The sequence below is a fragment of the Henckelia pumila genome, chromosome 2, assembly GCF_033568475.1.
Source record: "Henckelia pumila isolate YLH828 chromosome 2, ASM3356847v2, whole genome shotgun sequence".
Lineage (NCBI taxonomy): Eukaryota > Viridiplantae > Streptophyta > Magnoliopsida > Lamiales > Gesneriaceae > Henckelia > Henckelia pumila.
Genome location: NC_133121.1, coordinates 183,084,994 through 183,112,632, shown reverse-complemented (window position 1 = coordinate 183,112,632; position 27,639 = coordinate 183,084,994). Strand labels below are relative to the sequence as shown.

General features: G+C 35.4%; 1 protein-coding gene across 1 annotated transcript; it reads right to left on the bottom strand.

Moving 5' to 3' along the window:
- Positions 1-12,720: 12,720 nt before the first annotated feature.
- On the bottom strand, positions 12,721-17,586 carry LOC140884727 (transcription factor HHO3-like). The gene is made up of 5 exons (XM_073291574.1): positions 17,261-17,586; positions 16,868-17,127; positions 15,477-15,726; positions 15,286-15,362; positions 12,721-13,133 (listed from the first exon to the last, which is right to left on the bottom strand). The coding sequence occupies exons 1-5, from the start codon at positions 17,403-17,405 to the stop codon at positions 12,771-12,773; spliced, it is 1,095 nt and encodes a 364-aa protein (XP_073147675.1). The 5' UTR covers positions 17,406-17,586; the 3' UTR covers positions 12,721-12,770.
- Between the last annotated feature and the right edge of the window lie 10,053 nt (positions 17,587-27,639).

Genomic DNA, 27,639 nt, shown 5'->3' with positions numbered 1-27,639 from the left:
GCACTTGGTACTCGATTGCATCTGAGTACAACTTATCATCCTCAGACCGATGGATAGTCAGAGCGGACTATCCAGACGTTAGAGGATATGCTGCGAGCGGTAGTGCTAGACTTTGGCACTAGTTGGCAGGATTCTTTTCCTCTTGTCGAGTTTTCTTACAACAACAGCTTCCAAGCGAGTATCGGTATGGAGCCTTTTGAGGCATTGTACGGTAAGAAATGTCGATCTCCGCTGTTTTGGGATGATTTGTCCGAGTCACCAGATTTGGGGCCGGAAATGCTTCGAGATATGGCAGAGCAGGTTAAGATCATTCAGACCAGAATGAAGTCAGCTCAAGATAGGCAGGCGAAGTATGCGAATGTCAGGCGTAGACCTCTGAGTTTTGATCAGGGAGACCGAGTCTTTTTGAAGATTTCACCTTTCAGAGGCACTGTTAGATTTGGGAAGAGAGGAAATTTATCTCCGAGATTCATCGGTCCGTATGAGATTCTCGAGAAGATAGGCGATCTTGCCTACAGACTTGCGCTTCCTCCATCTTTATCTAGTATTCACGACGTTTTTCACGTCTCTATGCTGCAAAAGTATCATCCAGATCCTTCTCATATCCTTCAGCCTGATGAAGCCGAGTTAGACGAGACTCTGAGCTATTTTGAACGACCGATTCAGATCCTTGATCGGAAAGAAAAGCAACTCAAAACCAAGTTGATTCCGTTGGTGAAAGTGCAGTGGAGCCGTCACGGAGTCGAGGAAGTGACTTGGGAGACAGAATCTGACATGAGACAGCGATTTCCGGAGTTATTCGGATGACGTGAGTTCTTCTTACTGTCTTTAGTTCTTTATTCTATCTTATGAGTTGTGGTTCTCGTTGATTTCGAGGACGAAATCTCTTCTTAGTGGGGGAGAATTGTAACGCCCTGTTTTTATCTTAAATGAGTTTATTTTAGTTAATCAGAGATTGCAGAGTTCACGAGCCGACTTGATTTTGATCAGAGTCCTTTTTGCAAATTTTGAAAATTTCAGGAACTAAAACGCAAATATTGATTTTTATATATTATCTACAACTTGATTGGATTGAGAATAGTCTCCTTCTCCTTTTCCTTTCCTTCTCCACACCTCCAACCTCCATTAGAGAGCCAAACGTGAGTTTGGAGCTTTCAAATCCAGTCCGAGCTCGATCCGTCCGTTGGAAATTATTTCTGAAGGCAGATTAGTGATCACTGCAGCGAGAGCTCCGTTATACCGTAAGTTTCTCTACGATCAGATACATTCTAGTTTTTGGATGTCGTTAGAATCGTTCGAGATTCGAGTATGTTGTTCTTGACAGAGTTCTGATCGTTTATTATCTGTCGGTTTTGAAATAGAGCGACGTTCGGAATTGTTATGATTTTTGGAAACCATTTTTGAAAATGTGGGTTTTGAGATTTGTTGGGATTGCCTTGTTATTGTTGTATTAGCATTGAATTGAGTTGATATCGGTAATGAACTGCTGTCTGCGTTTCCGGTTTGTTCAGTTTTTAGCCGTTATGCCGTCGGTTTGAGTTTTGGGATTTCGAACCGTTTTTGAGTTGTTGAACTTGGCTTGTAAGTTGATCATGGTTATTGATCTTTGATTTGTATCTGAACAGATTCATTTGGAGTTGTCAAGCCCAGGGTTAACAGCATTTGTTCGTTTCAGAGATTTGGACGAAGAACGGTATAGAGAATTACCTTGAGCCTTGTTGTTGTTGTTTAGATTGGTTAGACTTTGATACAATCTTTTGTTGTAGCTTCCCAGAAGTTGGAACTACTGCCTTGAAAGGTAAAAGCAGTCATCGATAGCGGGATAGCATACTCGGGATAGTTGGTTCTCGAGTTTCCCTTAAAAGCACATACTTGCATCTACACTTGTTCTAGCATGAGGAACTTGTGTCTTGTTGAATTGCTTGAGCTTTTATTATATGGCTATGTTTTATATTCTGTTATGCATTCATCTTGAGCCAACTTTGATTTCAGCGGGAAGAATAGCCCTTTTTGTTTAGACGTTTGGGAACTATAATTGAGTGGCATAGGTCGTAGTCATTTCGCCTAGTGCTAGCATACTCATTATAGTTGCTCAAAGTCTAGAGGAGTGGGATACGTGGCACCACCTCGATTGGGAGAGTCGGTGAGTCGTCACGTGATCTCATCCTCGGGATCCCAAAAGCACAGCAGCAATCCCTCGTTTATCAGATTTGATATCCCGATTTAAAGACATGCATTTTATTTCATTGTTATTGATTACGTTGTTGTCTTGAAAGCATGTTTATTGTTGTATTACTTGATATGTTGCTTTTACTGGGATTATCATTCTCACCGGTTATCCGGCTGTTGCTTTGTTTTATTTGTGTACTTGGCAACAGGTGGGTCAGGAACAAGTCAGAAGAGGCATGGTTAGCTTCGAGGGAAAGATGTAGAAGTGAGACTTGGTCTAGAAGTCGATTTCAGCATGTCAATCTAGTTTATGTTAGAACATGTTTAGTTATCGAACTTCATCGTTATATTGTTGTTGCATGTTCTCGACTTTGGTTTAGTTGTTGAACTCCAGAACTCTTGGCCTTTCCTTGCTTGTTAGTTAGTTTACTCCTTTATTAGATGTTTAGAACCGAGGTCTCACATCTTCTGGTTACCATCCACAGACTCAAGGGCAGGTATTTGCTCTGTCTTAGGAGCAGGCTACGAAGGGAAGCGATCGCATGTTGTCAGGTACCTTTCTGTTATGTGGTATTCCTGCACTTGTCTTAATTGATACTGGAGCGTCGCATTCCTTTATTTCTAGCTGTTTTGTTAAGAGACATAGATTACCTTATGTATCATTAGATATGGATTTATTTGTATCTACTCCGCTGGAGCAGGAGGTAGTAACTAAGCGTCTAGTGATGGGTTGCCTTCTAGAGTTTGAGGGTAATGTGTTATCGGCTAATCTGATGATATTAGCGATGGCAGATTTTGATTTTATTTTGGAAATAGATATGCTGACTTTGCATCACGCTACTGTGGAATGTTATCAGCGTCTGGTACAGTTTCATCCGGATGAGGGTGACAGCTAGTACTTTTATGGTGAGGGTGCGCGAACTCCGATGCCACTTGTATCGGCTCTGAAGGCATGTCATGTCTTGGAGTCAGGTGGGGAGGGCTACCTCATTTATGCAGTTTATATGTCCACGAGTAGTCCGGGTATCGATCAGCTACCGGTTGTCAGCGAGTTTTCTGATGTATTTCCTGATGAGATTCCTGGTTTTCCTCCGGTTCGAGATGTTGAATTTGGTATTGATCTAGTACCAGGAACTACGCCTATATCCCGAGCACCTTATCGTCTAGCACCGTCAGAGATGAGGGAATTGAAACAGCAGTTGCAGGATCTGCTTGATAAGGGATATATTTGTCCGAGTGTTTCTCCGTGGGGAGCACCTGTTTTGTTTGTCAAGAAGAAGGATGGATCGATGCGATTATGTATTGATTACAGGCAGCTGAATCGTGTCACCATCAAGAATAAGTATCCTTTGCCACGAATTGATGATTTGTTCGATCAATTACAGGGTACTTCCGTTTACTCCAAGATAGATCTGAGATCGAGATACCACCAGATGCGGGTACGAGACTCAGATATTTCTACGATTGCTTTCAGAACCAGATACGGGCATTATGAATTTCTGGTGATGCCATTCGGTTTGACGAATGCACCGGCAGTCTTTATGAATCTGATGAATCAGGTATTTCGAGAATATCTGGATAGATTTGTCATTGTCTTCATTGATGATATTCTTGTCTATTCTCATGACAAGGATGAGCATGCACAGCATCTGAGGATTGTGTTGCAGACATTACGAGATAAGCAGCTGTATGCGAAATTGAGCAAGTGTGAATTCTGGCTTGATCGGGTAGTGTTTCTCGGTCATGTGATTTCTAGTGAAGGAATATCTGTTGATCCTAGTAAGATAGAGGCAGTGCTGAACTGGTCTCGTCCGACGACGATTACTGAGATTCGTAGTTTCTTGGGTCTAGCGGGTTATTACCGTCGGTTCATCGAGAATTTTGCACAGTTGGCCAGGCCTTTGACTCAGCTTACTCGGAAAGATGTTTCCTTCATATGGTCCTCGGATTGTGAGGAGTCATTTCACGAGCTGCGTAAACGTCTTACTACTGCACCTGTGCTAGCTCTACCTTCTGGATCAGGAGGTTATGTTGTCTATACTGATGCCTCTGGTCAGGGGTTAGGATGTGTTCTTACACAGCATGGACATGTTATTACCTATGCTTCTCGATAGTTGAAGACACATGAGAATAATTATCCAGTACATGATCTCGAGTTAGCCGCCATTGTATTTGCTCTCAAGATTTGGAGACATTATCTTTATGGCGAGAAATTTGAGATATTCACGGATCACAAGAGTTTGAAGTATTTATTCACTCAGGCAGAGTTGAATATGCGACAGAGACGCTGGATGGATCTTCTGAAGGATTATGATTGCGAAATCAAATATCATCCAGGTTCTGCTAATCTTACTGCTGATGCCTTGAGTCGACAGATGAGATTTTCTGCACTTCAGACTAGTGAAGTATCTCATATGATTCAAGAGTGTTGTTCATTGAGTTTTACGCTCAAGCATAAGAAAGGGAGGAATGGGATTCGATTGTATACTATTCTATCTGAGCCAACATTGTATTCTCGGATCAGAGATGCTCAGATATCTGATGATAAGACTCAGCGTTTGGAACGTCTAGCCAATGGAGTTAATACATCTGGATTCCATTATCAGGCAGATGGTTTATTATGCTTATCGAATCGAGTGGTTGTACCTGATGTTGCGGAGCTCAAAAACGATATTCTTTCTAAAGCTCACAGGAGTCGATTGTCTATTCATCCTGGAAGCATGAAAATGTATAAGGACTTGTGAACTAGATTTTGGTGGAAAGGGATGAAGCGGAGTGTATATCAATTTGTTTCAAGATGTTTGGTTTGTCAACAGGTCAAGGCTGAACACCGACGACCAGGTGGATTACTGCAGAATCTTGAGATTCCCGAATGGAAGTGGGAGCACGTGACTATGGATTTTGTTACCCACTTGCCTATGACGTCACGTCAGTGTGATTCTATCTGGGTCGTTGTTGATCGTCTGACAAAATCAGCACATTTCATTCCTTACAACCGGGAGTATTCTTATGATCGCATGGCACGCTTATATGTCCAGGAGATAGTGCGATTGCATGGAATTCCAGTGAGCATAGTCAGTGATAGAGACCCGCGATTTACCTCACGTTTCTGGGGTAGTTTTCAGCAGGCGTTGGGCACCACTCTGAGTTTAAGTACTGCATATCATCCGGAGACTGACGGGCAGTCAGAACGGAGGATTCGTACGTTGGAGGATATGCTACGTTCTTCTGTCATGGACTTTGGTTTATCTTGGCAGGATCAGTTACCTTTGATCGAATTTGCTTACAATAACAGTTATCATCGTAGTATTGATATGGCACCTTTCGAGGCATTGTATGGTCGACGGTGTCGTACTCCGTTATTCTGAAATGAAGTAGGAGAACGACAAGTCGAGGGTCCTGAGTTGGTGCAGCAGATTGTAAACAAGGTAGATTTGATCAAGCGAAGAATCAAAACTGCTCAAGATAGACAAACCAGTTATGCTAATATTCATCGCAGACCATTGCAGTTTGAGCCTGGTGAATATGTGTTCTTGCAAGTATCACCTTTCAGGAAGGTGATGAGATTCGGTGTGAAAGGCAAGTTGTCACCTCGTTTTATTGGACCTTTCCAGATACTGGAGAAGATCGAAGATGTTGCTTATCGTTTGGCGTTACCGCCATCTCTTTCCAATATACATAATGTTTTTCATGTGTCGTTACTTCGACAGTACATAGCTGATGAATCACGTGTGATTCAGTCTTCTGAAGTTTAGCTAGAGCCAGATCTGCCGTATGTTGAACGACCACTCCGTATTCTAGACAGGAAGGAAAAAGTTACCGCTTGTGATGGTACAGTGGCAGCGCCGAGGCGTTGAGGAAGCAATTTGGGAAACCGAGAGCCATATGCGAGCAGAATATCCTGAGTTGTTTGCTTTGTACTTTTAATTACCATGTAAAGATGTAATTACCGTTGTTGTAATAAGACATGGTTTTCTGTTTCATATTGTTATCTTAATTTGTCTTTAGATTTTATTTCGCGGACGAAATATCTAAAGGTGGGGAGAATGTAGTAACCCAGATTCTATTTTAAGATAATAATATGATAATCATGATTAAGGGTCCAGTCTAAACTACTGAACTATTGAGCTGCTGAACTGCAGCTAGGGAATATGAGCAGCTAGGGAAACATGAGCAGTTAGGGAATCTGCTGCTAGGGATTATATAGCTAGGGAATATGAGCAGCTAGGGAAACATGAGCAGCTAAGGAATCTGCTACTAGGGATTATATAGCTAGGGATTCTTTAGCTAGGGAATTCTCTTGCTAGGGATTCTACGGCTAGGGAATTCTGCTATTACCCTGTTAGGGAATTTCGTTACTAAGGAAGTTTGAAAAGCTGTTAGGGAATCCCGAACTGCTATTAAGGAATCCCGACCTGCTGCTTGGGAATCCCAACCTGTTGCTAGGGAATCCCAAACTGCTAATAGGGAAGCCCGAACCCTCCAGGACAGGCAGGCAAGTGTGTGGACGCTTGCATGAATGACAGTTGGTGCCTAAGCATGAGCTGTCAATAATGGTAGTGACTCAGCTCAAGCATCTGATACGTGGCGTGCTTATAGGAGCTCGGACGTCTCGACATCAGCTCAAGAATCCCGATCACCCCAAATATTTGTCTATAAATAGGAGCTGGGGATTCATTTATTTTTCACATCACTTCCATCTCACTTCATATCGTTACCCGGAAAATAGTAGCTCGGGAGCTTGGGAAAGAGTAGCTCGGGAATTCGGGAAGGAATAGCCCGGGAAGGAAGAGCTCGGGGTCGGACCAAGAGGCCAGGTCGGGTCGGGTCGGGTCGGGCTTGAGACCAGGTCGGGTCGGGAGTTGACCTAGGACAGCTAGGGGTTGTCTTTTTCTAGTTTAGTTCAGACTTCGGTGTTAGGTACATACACATTGACTGAGATTGCCAGCGAGTATACATGTTTATATATTGCATTTATTTGGCATTATTATGTGGCATGATGTATGTTTTACCGTTTTCTATATTCATATATCATGTGCATATACACGTTGAGCCTATACCTTGTTATACCTGATTATAGAGCCGCTCAGCTCTATACTCGATAGTCTGTCACTGAGAGTACCGCGACGGCAGGGACATGTATGTCTGACTACTCTGGTGTATTAGACGAGTGTGGTTGCACCCAGAGGTTGATCCGTGCGGTGGCAGCACTTATGTGGCGCCAGTACTGAGCATGACTTTTCAGATGACCATTTACCAGTCATCATGTTGCATGCATCATATACATATGTTTACTCATGTCTATGTACTGGGCGTTAGCACTCACGTCCTAGTTGTTATCTTGGACACCCTATTCCATGGGCAGGTCGCAGGATGGACGGAGCCGGTAGTTCGAGGCAGGACTAGGAAGCCGGAGCTTTTCAGGGGATTTTATACAGCAGGATTTGCCTAGCTGTATAATGGTTACTTTTAAGTTTTTCGATATGGTTGTATCACTACAGATTTAAGCTTGGATATGTTTTACTAAGCTGTTATGTAAAGTATGGATTATATTTCCGCACGTTTTTACTCTGTTTAAAAATTTTGCTGTACTAATTTTAATGCATGCTATTAGTTGCCTGTTAGTAGGTGATTCCATGCAGGGTCACTACAATTATTATAACAAATCCTTCATCACATGTCCAATTAAGCTCTTAAATTTCTAAATTTTAGTAACACTTTTTCAAAAATTTGAAGAAGATAAAATGTGTTATGATGTATCACTCAAATCAATTTAATAAAAAATTGACCCATATCACTCAATTAAATGATGAAATCAGATAAACCAAATCTCAAAGCACATGTGTTGTGTATATTATGAAAATGAAATTAGTTATTGCAACAATTTTCGTTTACTTATCCGTGCAAAGATTCCTTCAAATTGAAGTGAAAACAATAGGAGGAACATTTACAAACAAATATGAAGTAAAAACTATATCACATTTAAGGGGAAGAAAAAAGACTCGTAAAGAATACTGATCAATAAACTCCATGAATGATAATTTGCTATGAAATTTTAGTATTTCACCATGGTTATTCTAATCTGGAGTTTTAACCGACGAAGTTTATTAACCAAAAAGAAATTTTTACTCATTAAACCAAGCTAGCGTTCTAAAAATTATGCAATAAACTTCATTAAGAAAAAAACATGTACGACCAATATATATTAATTAATTTCAAAAAGATAAAAGTCTTTTAAATGAAAGTGTAGATTCTATCGTGTAAATAGCTGCGGAAAACATTGCTGCAAAATCGTCCTCGAGAATTTTCTAATTCATGAATCATGAATTTAAAATATTATGAAAAAATAAGTTGTCGAGTTTTGATATTGTACAATAATCAAAACACAAAAGAACCAAACAATAATCAAATGTTGTCTACCTCTTGCTGGATTAGTTAGAATGACAACTCATACTGGCCGCCTTTGATTGGAAGCAAAAGCTGCAGCAATATCCAGCAATACTCCTGATATTTATAGTTTCATAGTAAATCAAAAAGAATATGTCAATGAGGTCTTGGCCTAGTGGTCAAGACTGAGACCCTGAGACCTAGAAGTCTCAGGTTCGATTTTCGCTGACTGCGTGTTAGTTTTCTAATTTATTTAGGTTGATTTAGTTAGTTTATTTTCTCGAAACAAGCACGTCTCGAATCCATGCTTAGGTCTCGTCGGTTGTGTGCGTGCAATTCCATTCTTTAGTGTTATAATTTGATGTAATTTGATATCCGATGTACTTGTACTCAAAAAAAAATCAAAAGAATATACTTTTGAAGTGTGAAAATAAAAAATTAATGAGCCACAGGTTTTTTTTAATAAGAACCAGAGAGTGAAACACAAATTAAAGTTTTGCTTACACACGCGTATTTCAAAAAACATGGTAAAAATCAAAGAACGAAAGTAGATTAAAGTAAATTTTGCATACTAAGATTCAAATAATATGTGAACAATAAATTATAGATACGAACAAAATAAAAATATTTCTTATTACAGAAATTCATCGAACACTTGTTACATGTTTTAACTTATAAACCATGGTAAAAAAAAAATCAAGGCATTACCTTGGCTGGAATACACGAACCACAACATATTAAGATACGATACATTGAGATTCAAATAACACTTAAACAATAAATTACAAATAGATGCATTAAGTAGATGATATTCAGATTGGGAAGTAAGATATTCGAAAATTACCTCAAAAAATGGAAATGGTGTGGCCAGATCGAGATAAGCGGAAAAATAATATGCAAATGGTGTGCAGAAGAACTTCAAACGAACCAGAGAGGTTAATGAGAAATTTAAAAAAAATAGGCGATTGTGTAACGAGCCACTGTATCAAGACAGATCTTTCCAGCGTGTTTATGTCCTCACTCACACGCACCCTGAGAAACTTTTCAGGGGGTTACCCATCATATAATTTTCCCAAGATCAAGCACGCTTAACTTTGGAGTTATTATGTGATGAGATCTAGAAAAAAAAAAAAAGACGCACCTTCTTGATATGAGTAGTACATATGAAATATTTTAAGCTCTCCTCAACTATGCAGTCTTATACCTACAGTCTCAAAATCCCTCTCATTCCGGCAAGATCAGTTCATTCATGTCTCCCTCGGCCTAGAAGCCTACCAGGAGCCGCTCATTGTCCGTGCAACCTCTTGGCACCGGCGATCACTCCCCGTCTACTCAGCCACGAGCGTCACATGCCCACTAGCTTTAGCTTGGTTTGTACCCGAACCATATCATACTAAGAGAGGTCGGCTCTCATACCATTTGTAACGACCCATTGTATCAAGGCGGGTCTTTCCAATGTACTTATATCTTCACTCAGACGCACCCTGAAAAACTTCCCAGGGGTCACCCATCCTATAATTTTTTCAAGTCAAGCACGTTTAAATTTGGACTTATTATGTGATGAGCTCCCGAAAAGAAGATGCACCTTCTTGATATGAGTAGTACATATAAAATTTTTTAAGCTCTCCTCAACTATGCAGTCCCATACCTACACGGTCTCATTTTGGCCGGATCGGTTCATTCATGTCTTCCTCCGCCTAGAAGCCTACCAGAAGCCGCTCATTGTCCGTGCAACCTCTTGGCACAGGCGATCACTCCCCACCTCCTCAGCCTTGGGCGTCACTGGTTGCCTTAGATAAGATCATGGGGGTTGTGATTTGTGAGGGATAATATTTCCGATAAAATTTTGGCTCTCACCCACGTTCAGTGTTTTCAAATATATATTTTTTAAATTGTGAAAATATTAGGTAAATGCATATTTACCTGACATTTAAACAAAATTGAGGAGCAAAAATGCAATTTAATTTATTTATTGACATACGAAACGTACCATCAATTTCTATCAGCGGTAATAAAATAGATAGAATAGATTATCGACCCACCGTGATCAACCCAAAGTGGTTAACCCAAGCCCAAGCTTGGTCAACCCAAGCTGTCGACCAAACTTGGGTGTCGACCCAAGCTCTGGGTCTACCCAAGCTTGGTCGACCCTTTCCCAAGCTTTGGGTCGACCAAAGCTTGGGTAGACAAAGCTTGGTCGACCCACCCAAAGGTTGGGTCGACCCAAGCTTTGGGTGGGTCCACCAAGCCAATTTGGTTGATTTTGAAAATACCTCGTCTGGAGTTGATCGATTTTCACTCCTTTTTCGACCGATTTCGATTGGCATATATTTTGTTGCTAGTAATAATAAATAAAAACATTGGTGGTGTAGTGGTCAAAACCAGGGACGAGAGAGATGAGCAGAGTTCAAAACTCGAGAAAGAGAGAGGACGAGATATGAGTCTTTTTTTCCAAAAAAATATATTTATAATGAAAAGATCAAATTACCCTTAAATTGAAACCCTTTGACTAAATTAAAAAGTCAAGAAACTCTTTCATTGAATTAAAAACAAGATCAAATCTATATATTTAAATGACTCCCAAAACTACGTGAACCCCTCTTTTTCCATCGTTTTAACTCATCTCGCTAAATTATATTTATACACAATTAAAAAGCTATAATTAATAACTATAAATATACATATATTTAACCATTAAAACTCATCAATTCACCGATGTTTAAATTAAATAAATTATATAAAACATGAACTTATCACCCCGAGACCTGCCACGATCGATCGTCTTGTGGACTCGCTTAGTCGGGTCTAGAACCGTCCTGTCGAAGCGGGTTTAATACAGGACTGTGTCTAGATCCGACCCATTGTCATCCCTAATTTAAACGATGGTGATGGGGCTGATCAGTAGTAGAATTAGAGTCGAAAAGATAGAATGACATGGCTGTCTGAGAACCTTATGTTTAGGTTGTCAATGAAATTTTTGCATTTGATTTTATGTTATGCATATTTTAGTTGATTCACTTTTACTACATTACTTCCAAACTAGATCTGTTTAGGTTTCGATTTTTCACAAATTTTGGAAGTTTTTGGCGTTTTCATATGGGAATTTTCAATTGTACGTCATCATTTTATATAGAAATTTTATACAGTTTGGATTCATGAAAATTGTATCATTTGAATGCGTTTGTATGAATTTCTATTAGTATAGTGCTCATGAGCAAGTTTAATACTTTAAAAAAATTCCACATTTTTTTGCATTAAAATAATGAGTAAAGAAGATCAAGACATTTGTAACGTCACATACACATATGAGAGTTTTTTTTGCACAAAAACCATGTGAAATATTGAAAATTAAAACCACCCTCCTATGAGAATTTAATAGGCATCCTTGTCTTTAATCTTTTATAAAATTTACATGTTTTATCGACGACTTATTGCGCACACGTTGTTTTTACGCCTAAATAACCATTTTTTTGACAATATTAAATTTATGGTACAAAATTTTCCTTTCATTATTGTAATACTTTTTAGATCTTTTCGATTCATCCTGCCAACATATTTTTGAACTAGCATGTCGCACATGATTTGTCCAATGTAATTTACTTGGCTAACGTAGTTTGCAGGCTATTGCGTTAGTGCGGGAATTTACCGAAAGCGCACTAAAAATAACGACCGCGAATTCCCACGTCAAAAAAAAAAAAACGTACACAAAGTATTTTGATGTGCTGTATTTGAGTATATCAAGAAAATATTACATTAATATAAATGAATTTTTCTAAGGAAGACCTAATATTATATATTAAAAAAATGATTACTTAGGTGTAAAAAAAATTATATATTAAAAAAATGATTACTAAGGAGTAAAAAAAAAAATTCAAGACTAAGCTTAGAGCCCATCCTGGTTGGGCATGCTAATCTCATTCCAAACACATTCTCATATTCCAAGTATGGCCTTATAAGTACCTTGAGTAATCGGATATGAACTTGGTAATTGAATAATATTCCCGAAGTGCGCGAATGAAGAGCTTCTTGCAAAGTGTTGATACTCCTAATTATATATTATCTTAATTGACTCTAAAAGCTATTTTAATTTTTCCGGGATGATAGAAAATGTGTCTCGATCAACACTTTTAAAAAAATCAAATGGAACTTTTCCTTCAAAATTATTACGTTTAAAGATTTCAAGTTTCGTCACATGTTTGCGAAATACTATATTTTCAATACTCCGGTGAAACAGTACTGGTGGTTCCGGTGGAGGAGGAGGTGGCTGGTGAGTGAGATTGAACAAGGCTTTCTCCGAGTCTATCTTCGTCGTTAAAGTCCAACGCTCTGGTATGATGTCTTTCTTTTGGAGATGCTGAGGTCTCTCGAAATGGGAGAGATAGTGAGGCGATAGGGGTGTAAACTCCAATGGACGTGGCACCACCGGATGCCTCTTCGGACGCGGTGGTTGTGGCCATTTTAGCATATTCCGGTGATAACCACATACCTCCAACCACTACATATTGAGGTGTTTGTGGGGAATTGATGGTTGTGCTTTGACATGAAGGGTTAGGTTTTCTAATGTGCAATCGATATTTCTGCAGTATTCAACAAGCAAACAGTCGTTAATTTTAAATTGTAAGAAAGGATTGTTTCAGGAAAAAAACAAAACAAAACAAAACAAAACAAAAAAACAAAACAAAACAAAAAAGAAACAAACAAACAAAGAAAGAAAAAGGATTGACTAGTTATAAAAATGGTATGGCTCACTTAAAGAAAGGAGATTACATATATATTTTGAATTTTTTTTAAAAAAAAAAACATAGATTTATATTTTATTTAATTCGATTTTTTAAGTTTTTTTTATAAAGAAAGTAGAAGTGATTTTTGAAAATGCATGTTTTGCTCACGATATGGCTCACTTCATGATTTAACTCTTTCTATAGTTTAAGAAGGAAAATTACCTTTTGTTTTTCACTGGCTTTTCCATTTTGAGTTTTTTTTTTGTCTACTGAGTTTTTAAAGTTTATTTTGGTATTCTAAATGTAAGTTTTTTTAGATTTCAATATTATTGCGTCGGAGTACTATCAAACAGTGTTCTAAAAAGCTTGACTAAGTCTCGCTTAAGCTTAAAGCTTTATCAAAGTGCTTCGCTTCGGCCAAAAACGGTAAAAAAACGGTCAGACATAAGTTAACCATGTCAAGTGCCGTTAAATACGCTTAAATGTGACTTTTTTAAAAACCAAAATTGATTAATATGACGAAAATAGATAAAAAAATTAGCGATTTTATTAGTGAGTGATTGTTAGCAATGTTAAAAATGTACAATATTGTATGGTTAAGTATAGCGGTGATGTGAATGCAGTACATATTGAGGGATTTTATAACTAATATTTTAAATTAGACCAATTAATTTAGTTTATGTTCAATGACAAAGAATATGAAATGAACGATAAAATAAATTGAATTAGAATCTCATAAAAAATTAATGCATTACACTTGAATTTATTATATTTATTCATTATGTACTCCGTTAATTTGTTTGAGATGATTATAATTATAGTTTAAATTAAAAACGTTTTTTTACGCTTAAGATCGTAGTAATCGTGCTTAAGCTTAAAAAGTTTGAAGCTTGGCTCTGACGCTTCGACACGTTTCACGCTTTTTAAAACATTGATATATAGACATCGAAAATGATGACGTGATATCAGAAATTGTTAACTTGTCCAATCTCACGTCAGCAATTACACCAAAATAATTCAAAATTATAAATTAAAATACCAAAAAAAAAATTGAAAAACTAGTATACCAAAACACAAAATTGGTTAAATTAGTGGATCAAAAAAATTATCTCATTTAAAAATAATATACACTTGTAAAAAATGTGGTAAATGGATATACTGTGATATTTTCAAATTGTTTGATCTCTATGTCACTATTTTTACAATCACAGAATCCCCACAATTATTGAGATTACCCAAGTCAAATATAATATCACACCCAGATGTCGAAATGCACCGAGGGACTACTTTTTACATTGTAATTGGTCCTTTAATTATGTTTAAAATAGTATTTTTTATAAATAATTATTTTTCATATTCTTTTAATTACAATAAATATTTATAATAACGAAACTAAAAGTCCATCGTCATTCGTCGCTACATGATTTAATGATTAAAAAAATTTAATTGCATTCATTTTGAATTATTTTATCAATTTATACATTCTCTATGTGAAAATTAAATATATAATTAATATGAAAAATCATAATGATATAAATTACTTTTAAACTAAAAATTTAGAATACAATATATCAGTAAATTCATAAGTGTGTATAACAGAAATTTTGTTTGAATATCTAATTTATAAGTAAAGTTAAATTGGTTATTTTCATTAACACGAAAATCTTGTGAGACGACTTCACGAATCATTTTTATGAGATGAGTCTCCTATTTGAGTTATTCATAAAAAATATTAATTTTTAATTAAAATATTACTTTTATTGTAAATATAAGCAGAGTTGATGACTCATCTCACGAATAACATTTTTTAGATGGTTCCATAAAAGACCCTTTTTGTTTAATTGCAAAACATGCATAGAATAGAATTATTATTTGGAGATCGTCTTGCTAAACCCAAAATTTCTTCCCCTTTTCCAACAAAGTTAGAAACATTTGAAAAGGTAATATAAAAATATAAAAACACATTTAAAGAAAAAAAGCATAATGGAATTAATGTAGGGACACAAACCTGTAGATGACTTTTAACTTCATCATTTGTGAGCCCATCAACCTTCATAAATTCCCTAATTAGTTTTGGTGTAGCAACTGCAAAATTCAAACAATTATAACATCTACATAAGTCCACACATTTAAATGAAATTTGAATTGAAAAAATATATATTATTGTTTTCAAAAAATTATATAACATCTAGTGCATACCATCTGGACCACCAAATTGTTCAAGGGCTTGCAAGAATCTTCTGTGTAACTCAGGTGACCATGTTCTTCTTGCCTTTCTTTGAGACTGCCTTTCTTTTTCTTCCTTCTTATTTCCACCGCCGTCCTTACCAACGTCGCCACCGGCAGAAGCCGGCGGCAGTACTTGTGCAGATGCAGTCGGAGCTGTGCCACAACTTTTGTCTTTCTTGAATGGATGAAATGCACCAACACTTCCATCTCGCTTCACCCCCTGAAACACCAAGATTGGAAAAAGTAACTAATTAAAACTCTGTTTGGACATGTACTTATAAAATAATTTTATAAAAGTGTTTTTTAAAAATTTTTATAAAATATTTTTAAAGTTGTTTTAATAATAAATATGTGTTTGGACAACTATTCTATAAAAACATTTTAACATTTCAAAAGTCATGTTTTTTCATCTTTGTATTCCATGGTTCATTGCTAAAAACATCTAAAAACATCTTTCAAGTGTTTTTCAAAAACTATACTTGGAGAACACATTTTAAAAAATAGTTTTCAAAAAGTATTTTACCAAACTTTTATCCAAACACATACTTTAAGTTTTTTCACTTATAAAACACTAAAAACGTTTTTAAAGTACATGTACAAACAAAACCTTAACTTTTATCCAAAATAAATGAAGGGAAAATCGCATATATTACCCTTGTGAAATTTCGGGTTTGCTTATAACCCCCTATAAAAGTTTTTTAAGCTAATAACCCCCTGTGATTCTAAATATGCAGCAAGCAAACCTTTACAGCTAAAAAATGACGAAAATACCCCTACTTAAAAAAATGATTAAGTTAATTTTTTTTTATAATTTTATATTTAATTGAATAAAATAATCAATTTTTTGTTAAATAACTATGAAACTTATATATAATAATTTAATATTAATATTTTCATTTTTTAAGCAGATGTATTTTCGTCATTTTTTCGTTATTTTTAGCTGAAAAGGGTGTGCATGATACATATCTAGAATTACAGGGAGTTATTAGCTTAAAAAACTTTTATAAGAGGTTATCAGCAAACCCGGAATTTCACAAGGGTAATATATGCAATTTTCCATAAATGAATTTGCTCATGAAAAACATTTAGCAAAATTTTTGGTCTCGTAAATTGTCAAATTTCGATATTTATAGGATCAGTTGGTTTCTGGTCGAAACAAGTCACCAAGTAAAAAAATAATAAAATGTCAAAAAAAGAAAAAGAGAAAACAGAAACCGATTTCACATAAAATCTGACAAATTTAAAAAATTAATTAAAATCCAAAAAAATTCAACTTAAAAAAATAATCAAATAAAAATTTAAATATTTTTTGGAAATAAAATATAAATTAAATTTGAATGGAAAGAAATAGTGAAAATTACCAATTTGGAGGGTGGATCTGGAGATTGATTCCACAGCTGAACAGATCTAAGCCAGTCCGATTTCTTAGAATTCATGTCATTTTTGGGCTTTGGGGATTCTTCTTCACCATCATATGAATCATTGGAAAGTACCCTCTTTAGAGGAATAAATTCCTCCAAAATTGGCAATTCACTCGATGTCTGTTCCGAACAAGAAGACTGCACATTCAAATTACAATTGCTTTCTGTTCCCGATAATTGCTGCTTGCATGCCGCAATTGCTGCCAAGTTCCCACAAAACCATTAAAAATTTAGTAAATATGAACAGAAAAATGGTACCAAAATCTGATCTTCATGTTGAAAAGCATACAAATTAAAAAATAAAATATAATGAAACTCCATTAACAAATTAACCTTGAGTGACAAGCTCGAGACAGAGAGGAAGTTCACGCCGGAAAACTTGAATCTTGCCACGTTCTTGTTCTAAAGCATTTATGTAATCTCGGAATCTCTGGCTGTTCTCCATAAAATCAAGGTGATTGAGGCTATTAATCAACATTCGGATTGATTTTTTTATTTCTTGGAGTAAATTTGTTGTGCTTAATTGACTTTTTTCAAGTACCAAATTTATAGCATGATAAGGCCAAGAAAAATGGAGTTTAAGCTCAGTTTTATAATAATGGGGTCGGACCGGAAGAATAGGTTTTTGTCACAGCATAGAGAGATCCGGAAGAAGAGAATAAAAGAATCTGAGTAGGAATCACCCAAATGGAATAAACTTTTGTTCACTTGGAAATATATATATATTAACAACATTCTATTATATGGCAACCAACGGAACTGAGATGGGGTGAGTTTAAAGCTGGTATATCGAATCAAAATACTGATTTTTCGGAGATATCGTATCGAATTTTTTTTGACATATAGACATTTTTTTGGTATATCAAATTTTTTTTGGGTATCTATACGGTATTATTATGATTTTTTTCAATACCAAAATTTCAGAATATCGATATCGGTATCGATATGAATTTTTTTCATACCAATTTTTTTAATACGGTATATCGAAAACCCACCCCTAGGTGGGTTCGATCTATTTCAAAATATTTTCAAGGTATAATTAATACATATATATTAATAAATGATTGAAAATAAATATTACTAATTGTGATTTATATCTATATATTTGAATAAAAATGTAATTTATATAATTGAAACAGAAGGAATATTAATATATATAGGCACAACTGACAAATTTTTAAAAATAAAATACTTATATGCTCCGCACCTGCTTCTATATCTATTGATCGAGTTTAAACTCATTACACAAGTCGATGACCGAGTTTAAACTCGATTTATTACCAACTCGGAAGACCAACTATATATGAAAATAAGAATCAGCTACTAATTTATACAAAGATTTAGCGGGATAAGTAGAGAAAATCGTTTTTACGACGGAACCCAGGGTACATGGATTAAAAAATATATATCTATATATAAATGTTTATGAATTTAGTCTTTGGTCTTTATTTATGTATTATAGTATTATAAACTTTAAAATGAGAAAGAGAAAGAATATATATATATATATATATATATATATATATAAACAATTTTTTATTGGTTTGGAAGCCTTAGGAGAAAACGAGGAGGTGTGCGAGAGAGTCAAGGTCGGGGCGTCGCGTACAAAGAATCTAATATAGTGTGTGTATTGTGTGAGAGAGAGGGAAGGAGGGGGAGTTTGAATATTCGAGGCATTTTTTTTTTATTTTGAATAAAAATAATATAAAAATATAAATAATTTGATCCAAAAGATTCCGGCATATTTTTTTTAAAAAGGGTTGACCGGGACCTCATTCCACATGAGTTAGAGGCCCATTGGCTCATGCGGAGGGTAAATCGAGGGATGTGCACGAGCGGCAGGGACCTGAAGGAGGGAGCACATGGCCCAATCCCCACAGCATACCCCCACAATATTTCAGCAGAGAATATGCTCCACACGAGGATCGAACCCGCAACGCTGGGAAATTTCTTTCCACGTCACCTCAGGCCTTACCAACTCGCCTATGCTCCTGTAGGCTTCCGGCATATTACTAAGGCGGTGTTTGGGTAGGTTTAAGAACGTTAATTCAAACGAAGATACTCATAAATAAATAAAATTTTACTATATTAACTTCAAAGTATTTCAAAATAATATTTTTCCATCACGTATTAACTTTTAGAAAAAAAAAACAAGAAGATGATACAATATTTTTAAATATTAAATCTTGATAAACACTTTTTTGAAACGATTTTCTCGAAACACGTGAAACATTAATGATATCTATACATATTATAAAAATATGATTCAATGTCAAAATTTTATTATGTTATTGTCGATTTTGTCCATCGTTTACACACATTTAATAAATTTGGTGATAATTGTTTTTTGGTAAAATCAATTATTATGTCAAAATTGACAAATTACGTTTATGATATATAAACATCCAATTGTTTAGAAGATTGAAACACTAAAATTTTTTTGCTCTTATTTTCTGAACAAATTTAATAAGAATCCAATTTTCTGAAATTTGAATAGGCTTTTTTTTTGTTTGTTCGTTTGTGCATCTATATATAATCTTTTGAGTAGTGTATATATACATGCAAAGAGTTGTGCAAAAGAAAAAATTAAAGAAGACAATCTCGAGAAATTGAATGTCCTGACTCATGATAATATAGTATATATGAAATATTATAAATATTTTACTGATCGTGACTTTGAATTTGATATTTAAATAGTATTGTTTTTTTATTAACTATTGCATTAATGTAGTATTATGAATGAGCGATATTATGTGTTTTTTGTCTTGTGTTGGTGTTGTTTCAAACGTTTAGGTAACAATAAATTTTTGTTGAGAAAAGTGGTGAAATCGAGTGAAAAAGAAGTATAGAGAAAACGAAGAGATGGAAGAAAGATCGAGATTTAAGAAAAAAAAAAGCTGAAAAATGAAGAAGCCAGACAGCGCCTCTGCACTCCAAAATAGCACCTCTGCGCTGGTCGGTGAAACAAGGTAGCGTCTCCGTGATGTGTCGACGCCTCTGCGCTGATGAAACGACGCCTCTATGCTGTGTCGGTGCCTCTACGTTACGTAAATTTCAGATTTCGGAAATCTATCTGTTTGAGATTTTATGCGTCATTTTCGGCCCGTTTATGATTTTGTGTTATAAATTAAAGATGCGTCCGATATTTAGGGGAATTTTCCATCACTTTTCATCAGTCTTTCACCCGAGAACACCCAAACACACAACCACCAATACTACGCATTTAAGGAGACTTGAGAAATGGATTTGAGACATGAGAGTGAGTGACAAGGGATAGTTGAATCACTAGACAAATGAAATTTGTCTGAGGACGAAGAATCAACTTTACTCTGTGATTTTTATTATCTACCTTGATTTATGATGATATGTCTATGTGTTTAATGATTTCATTATAAACTTATTGGTAATTGTTTATAAAGATTGACGGAACAATTGATTTTATTTTCATGTTTTGAATATTATTTTGCTTACTATTATTTGTTCTTAAAAATTTATTTTTGTATGTTGGTTTTTATTGTCTTTCAATTTACTAGTCATAGATTGAATATTAAATATATTTGAAATATGACATTCAGGAGAGGAGATTTTGAATAGATCATAGGAAAATACTGTAAGGAATATCAGGATACATAAAAATTATCAGAATCAGATGTTGTCACTAGGTGTTGACAACATCCTACACAACATGCAGCGAAAAGATTAAAACGTGAATAGTAACAGCAAACCAACAATAAAAATACACAAAAGTAAATATGCACAAAACTATAGTGATAAAAGGTTGCACATAAAATAGATTCAGGTGTTGTCACAAGGTGCTGACAACACCTTCAATAACACCTTGAGTAATATGCAGCAAAAAATAATTAAAGCGTGAATAAAACAAACAAGCAACCAAATAAATAGACTCAGATTTTTTAAGCAAGAGTATAAAATACTCTTGCAGCGCCTCAGGGCAAAACTTTCACTAAAAAAATAATTCAAAGAGTTTTACAAACCCTAAAACTAGTGATTATTGTAAAATCAATTTTCTCAAAACATGTGAGAAAATAAACGAATAAAAACAACTCCTAAAATTCTATCCATGATAGAATAAAAAAACGAATCAAGGAGTTGGCCCTAGATGCCAAAACACGATGAGAGCAACAACACTTTCGATCAACAATCTTCAGGTGCTCTCCAAATCTTCAAGGCAAATAGGTAGAACACGACCTTAAACAAGCTTCAAAAATTTTTCAGAATTCTCTCAATATTTATGTGTATGAAGATTTCAGAAAAACTCTCTCCCGGTTGTTTTCGTCTTTTTTCACGTCTAACTTAATATATAGGCAAAAATCCTTCTTATCTTAGTTTCCTTGTAGGCGTGAGATTCCTCAAGATTTGATCATATCAAATCTACATAAATAAGAAAAGATTAGATAGATATGAGATAAGCGAATATTATAATTAAGTATAATAATATCTCAAATCTACTTAACTAAGGAAATAAATAACTCATGTAAAAGTTACTTCACGTCCAAGAAAGGCAAAAGATATTAAATAAAATCTTTTTAGGCTTGATGAATTTTAGGAATAAAATATTTCTTTCAATCTCCCTCTTTTTGCCTTTCTGGACAAAACACTTTAAAACAAAATAGCTCAACTCCCCCCTTAATCAAACTTCCCCTAAACAGATTATTTCCCTAAGTATAAGCCGAGGTATTGTCACGAGATGTTGGCAACATCTAGCTACAACACTCCAGACCAAAAACATATGTAAAAGGAAAAACAATTAAGATCTTCAACAAAAATAAGAGAAAACAGTTTTGATTAGGAGTAGAGCAAGAGCAAACAAAACAAACTGATCAACAATAACAAAAATCAAACTAAACAAAAAATCAAACTAAACAATCTAAAATTTATTGCTCTCAGATGAGCCATCATCATCAAAAGCATCTTCGTCGGCAGCTGCATCACTGTCTTCTCCCCCCTTTTTGTCCAGAAGAGCCATCTCCACTTAGCAGATTCTCAAAGTGAGCCTTCAACCCTTCATAATAGGCTAGATCAGCCTTAGCCTATGTGATGTTCTGCTCAGCATGCAGAAGTTGAGCTTGAATAAAGTCTGAATCCATGTTCTGAGTAGTAGAGGGAGGAACAAAAACATCTGCTATAGAGGAGGTGTTGGCATCTGCCACAACCTGCAGCAACACCTAATTCAGACCAAGGTAGGACTATCGTCCTGTTTCCTCGCAGCAATAACAATGACCATCAAATATCTCAATTTTTTAAAAAAATCATCCTCTAAGATATTGTGAGAGGTGTTGCCAACATCTGGCTCAACATCTTCTTTGTAGCCCATCTCTGTTTGAATACCAGTGAATCAAAATTCTTCTCTGCCATAAAATTTTGAACAGTTAGAATAAGAAGAAAATAATTAGACATTAATGCAAGGACCGACGAAATTCTGTATAAGTGATAATGTGGTGAGGGTAAGCAAAGAGTAACAAGACCATAAAATATTCTGATGATAAGATCAAATCTAAACAACAAACCCTTCACCTCTTAATCACTCGGTCGCAGTTAATGTTCCCTAAAAGTAACAATTTTCAACGTTAAAATGGAGTTTGAAATCATTATGGCAACAAATTTTCGAATTAAGGCAATAATGATTTTTCACAAAATTTTCATAAAGGAACTCCACATCGAAATAAACTCCACTAAAAACACTTTCAATCACAAAACAATTCGAAATATTAGTGGATTGGGTAAATCACTAAATTTTGCTTATTTCAAAGTTCAAACTTCTCAGCAAGATATATTCACCATAAAATAAATATTCATGTCTTAATTATGCCTAAAAACAGAGTGTGACATAAAATTAAAAGAAATCACATGCAAAATATATGTTGATAAGTGAAGTGTTTTCCAGGATGTTGGCAACATCTTCCAGCAAAACTTCAGGATTCTCAAAAATTTTGTTATCAAATTCATTATTACAGAAGTGGTAGCTTGCACACTAAATGAACGATCTTCAACGGACCCCTTTAGGTAGCTTTTTTCATTTGCTTCTGATTTTCAATCAAATTTGATGATTGAGTTGATAGCTGTTAACCATTTTGTTACTATGAGTTTCTGAATTTGCGAAATCACTTTTCGTTTGGGATAAGATCATGGAATACACAAACATTCCTCCACTACTTCGTGATTTAGTCATAAATTTTTATCAATTAATCCTCATTAAACTGTAAAACATTTGCAAGGAATCCCGAGTGAAAACTGGTCAATGATTACAAAGTATCAAACACTTCACAAAACAGAATGTATGCATGAATGCAACATGCCTAATGATCCTAAAGATGCACATTCATGAAAAGGTGTTGTCACAGGGTGTTGGCAATACACCCGACAATATCTCGGTTCTGTCTATAATTCACACATACTGAGAGATTTCCTTAGATTGGAGAATCTCTCGAAATCCAAAGCTTTGGTGAAAATATCAGCTAATTGGTTATCAGTTCTAATAAACTCAATACAGATCATGCCTTTCTCGATCAAATCTCTAATGAAGTGATGTTGAATGTCTATGTGTTTGGTTCGAGAGTGTTGTACTGGATTTTTGCATATATCAATAGCGCTTGAATTATCACAGTATACAAACATGCAACTAAACATGATATCTGACCTAATAGCACAAGAACAAAACAAGAGACTTTCAATCATGCTTTTGTAAAGGGTGGTGTCAACACATTCGGCAACATCTTCTCTCGACAATTTTTCACTTGACCTCATCGGTGTACGCATATGTTTACAATTTTCATTCAAATACTTTTTCACAAAATTTCTAGCATACTGGATTTGACACACAAAGATTCCATCATGCATTTGTTTCACTTGCAACCCCAAGAAATAATTCAATTCATCAACCATACTCATCTTAAAAGTAGAAGACATGCACTTCACAAATTTATCAACAAAGTTTTCGCATGAAGCACAAAAGATGATGTCATCTACATAAACTTGACAAATAATAATATTACCTTGAGACTTTTTCACAAACAAAGTTTTATCAACTTCACCTCTTTTGAAGCCAATATTGAGTAAGTACTCGGTTAATCTTCCATATGCATGCGGTGCTTGCTACAATCCAGACAGTGCCAACTTTTTGGGTTCATTGTTTGACCCAAAGCACGAAAATCTTACTTGTGAAAACGTGGAGCTTATGCAAATTAGTCCAGCCATCTTTCGATAATCCACATTTTTTTTCCTTCGGGTTTGCATATCTCCATGCACATCTCCAATGACCTCACTGTCTTCATCCTCATTTTCAGCAGTGGATTGTTCAAATTTTTTTCTAGAAATTCTGTAGGAGGTGTTGTCATAGGTGTTGTAACACCTTGGACAACATCTAAATTTCAGAATTTTCAAACAGATCATAAACTTCATCTTCGACAGTTTTCTTCTTCAGATCTGCAATGTCATCAAAAACAACATTAATAGACTCAAAAATTGTTTGAGTTCTTAAGTTAAACATCATGTAAGCTTGAATATCCGAAGAATAACCTAAGACCAAACACTTGTCACTTTTAGCATCAAACTTTGCAAAATGATCAATATCATTCAAAACGTAACATACACAACAAAAAACATGAAAGTACTTAAGGTTCGGCCTCTTTCCCATGAGAGTTTCATAAGAAGTCATAGTAGAACCATTCCTCAAATATACTCTATTTGAAATGTGACGTGCTGTGATTAAGGCTTCTGCCCAAAAATGTTTTGAGATATTTTCAGAACTTAACATCACTCTAGTCACCTCTTGCAAAGTTATATTCTTCTTTTCAACAAATTCATTCTGTTGTGGGGTTTTGGGAGCAGAAAATTCATGATAAATACCTTTCTTACCACATAAATTCTCAAAAGAAGAGTTTTCAAACTCCTTACCATAATCAGTGAGAATTCCGGTCACCTTCAAGTTGTGAAGATTCACAATCCTTGTGAGTAAATTCTTAAAAACATCAAATATATCTGATTTTTCTCTCACAAATCTTATCCAAGTATATAGTGAAAAATCATCTACACAAACAACAGAATATTTCTTACCTCCACAGCTTTCCACATCCATTGGACCCATCGAGTCCATATGTACAAGCTGAAGACAGAGTATTATCTCAGATGTTGGCAACATCTGGTGTGACACCCTGGTCTGCTTCTTTTTTACACGCCTCACAAACAAATAAAATTCCAGATTTTAAATTAGGCATACATCTAAAAACATCAAGCTTACTTAAATTCTTCAAAGTCTTGAAGTTTTCATGACCCAACTTTTGATGTCATAGGTTAAATTCATCCACCTTTAAATGTCTACATGTCATCTCCTCTCCAAGTTGATAGAAATTATCAAACGACCTCGTACCTGTCATCAAACACATGTTAGAGCTATCAAAAACTTTGCATAATTTCTTATCAAATTGCACATGCAAGTTGTCATCACAAAGCTGGCTAATGCTTATTAAATTTGCAGTTAGTCCTTCAACATGAAGCACATTGCGAAGTTTAGGCAAACCAGCAACATACAGTGTGCCTTTTTCTACGATATTTCCCTTTGAACCTCCTTCATAAGTCACTTTCCCACTCTTCTGTTCAACATAATCAGAGAGAAATCGCTTGGAACATGTCATGTGGCGTGAGCTACCACTATCAAAGTACCATGCACCTGAAACATTAGTTTTCAAAGCAGTATAAATCATATAACAGTGAATATCCACTTTTGGTACTCAAACCTTACTTACAATAGATCTGTTTCTAGAGATGTTGTGGGAGGGTGTTGGCAACACCTTAGGCAATACCTTCGATACAGATCTCTATCTGTAATCTTCCTGCAACTTAAAACAATATGATTTGATATGACCAGGTCTATGACAGTAGTTACAAACATACTTACGTTTCCGTCTAGGCTTTAAAGGAGCACCAGTTTGTGACTTTGGTTTTTGAGGATCAGTTGATGTGACCTTTTTGGTTGAGCTTTCTAAACAACTAATTTCCTTGACAAACACAGGCCCTTTTGAGCATTCACCAACCTCAAATTTACTGTTCTCAAAACCTAGTCCAGCCTTACCATCTCTTCCCATCATGAGAAAAGAATCAAGCTTGGTTGTGTTTGAATTAAACTTGGCCAATGTAGCCTTGGCTTTCTCGAGTTCTTCCTTTACCTGACACAATTCCAGGTCCTTCTTACTCAGCACAACTTCAAGTTTTGACACAACAGCCTTCAAGTAAGTATTTTCCTTTGAAAGAATAGTGTTCATTTTGTTTCTTTCAGTCCAGTCAGCATATAGCTCTTCATATTTCATTCGCACATCTTCCAGAGACATTATTCCATCATCTGCATCAGAATTATTCACATTATCAGCAGTAAAATAATTTAAACATACTGACCTTTGGGAGATGTTGCGGCCAGGTGTGACAACACCTGCGGCAACACCTAAAGGATTGACTTGAAACAACTTTTTTCTTTCCATCAAAGCTGTCAGGGATGTGTGGCTTTCTTCTTCATTCTGTTCTTCATCACTCAAAGATGCATTCATCCCTTTCCGAAGCGCATTTGCACATTCATCGGCATAATGACCATAGCCTTGACATTCATGACAATGCACCGTGTCAATCTTCTTTGCAGTAGGCTCTTTATTTCCTTCTAGCATAAGTAGAGGCTTTTGAGGATCAAGAAACTTCCTTGATGATTGATCAGACCCACCAATTTTTAGAGGTTTATTAGCAGCCGGAAAAAGTGGAGCTTTGAGTTTCTGATCGGTCTTCTTTGTCTCCCTCATCTTCTTCAGATAATCACCAAAAGTCTTTGTGATGAGTGAGATCGAGTCATCTCCCAAATCCGATTCAAAGACTTCTTGAGGTTTGAAGAATGAGTTTGCTGTTGTTGAATCCATAATATTCCTGAAAAAATAATCCAGAATCAGCTCTTAGTGTATCAAGAGTAGGCTCTGATACCACTTGCAAGGAATATCAAGTACATAAAAATTATCAGAATCAGATGTTATCACTAGGTGTTGACAACATCCTACACAACATGTAGCAGAAATATTAAAACGTGAATAGTAACAACAAACCAACAATAAAAATACTTAAGAGTAAATATGCGCAAAACTATAGTGATAAAAGGTTGCACATAAAACAGATTCAGGTGTTGTCACAAGGTGCGGACAACACCTTCAATAACACCTTTAGTAATATTCAGCGGAAAATAATTAAAGCGTGAATAAAACAAACAAGCAACCAAATAAATAGACTCAGATTTTTTAAGCAAGAGTATAAACTTTCACTAGAAATATAATTCAAAGAGTTTTACAAACCCTAAAACTAGTGATTATTGTAAAATAAATTTTCTCAAAACATGTGAAAAAATAAACGAATAAAAACAACTCATAAAATTCTATGCATGATAGATAAAAAAAAACGAAGCAAGGAGTTGGTCTTAGATGCCAAAACACGATGAGAGCAACAACACTTTCGATCACCAATCTTCAAGTGCTCTCCAAATCTTCAAGGCAAATAGGTAGAACACGACCTTAAACAAGCTTCAGAAATTCTTTAGAATTCTCTCAATATTTACGTGTATGAATCTTTCAGAAAAACTTTCTCTCGGTCGTCTCTGTATTTTTGCACGCCTAACTTAATATATAGGCAAGAATCCTTCTTCTCTTAGTTTCCTTGTAGGCGTGAGATTC

Bases quoted from the DNA above. Each gene is read 5' to 3' on its own strand.
- LOC140884727 (XM_073291574.1), bottom strand. From the start codon at position 17,405: ATGTTGATTAATAGCCTCAATCACCTTGATTTTATGGAGAACAGCCAG. The intron at 17,128-17,260 runs GTTAATTTGTTA...GGAACTTGGCAG, and splicing joins TCTCGAGCTTGTCACTCAAG to CAATTGCGGCATGCAAGCAG. The intron at 15,727-16,867 runs GTAATTTTCACT...TTGGTGTTTCAG, and splicing joins CAGATCCACCCTCCAAATTG to GGGGTGAAGCGAGATGGAAG.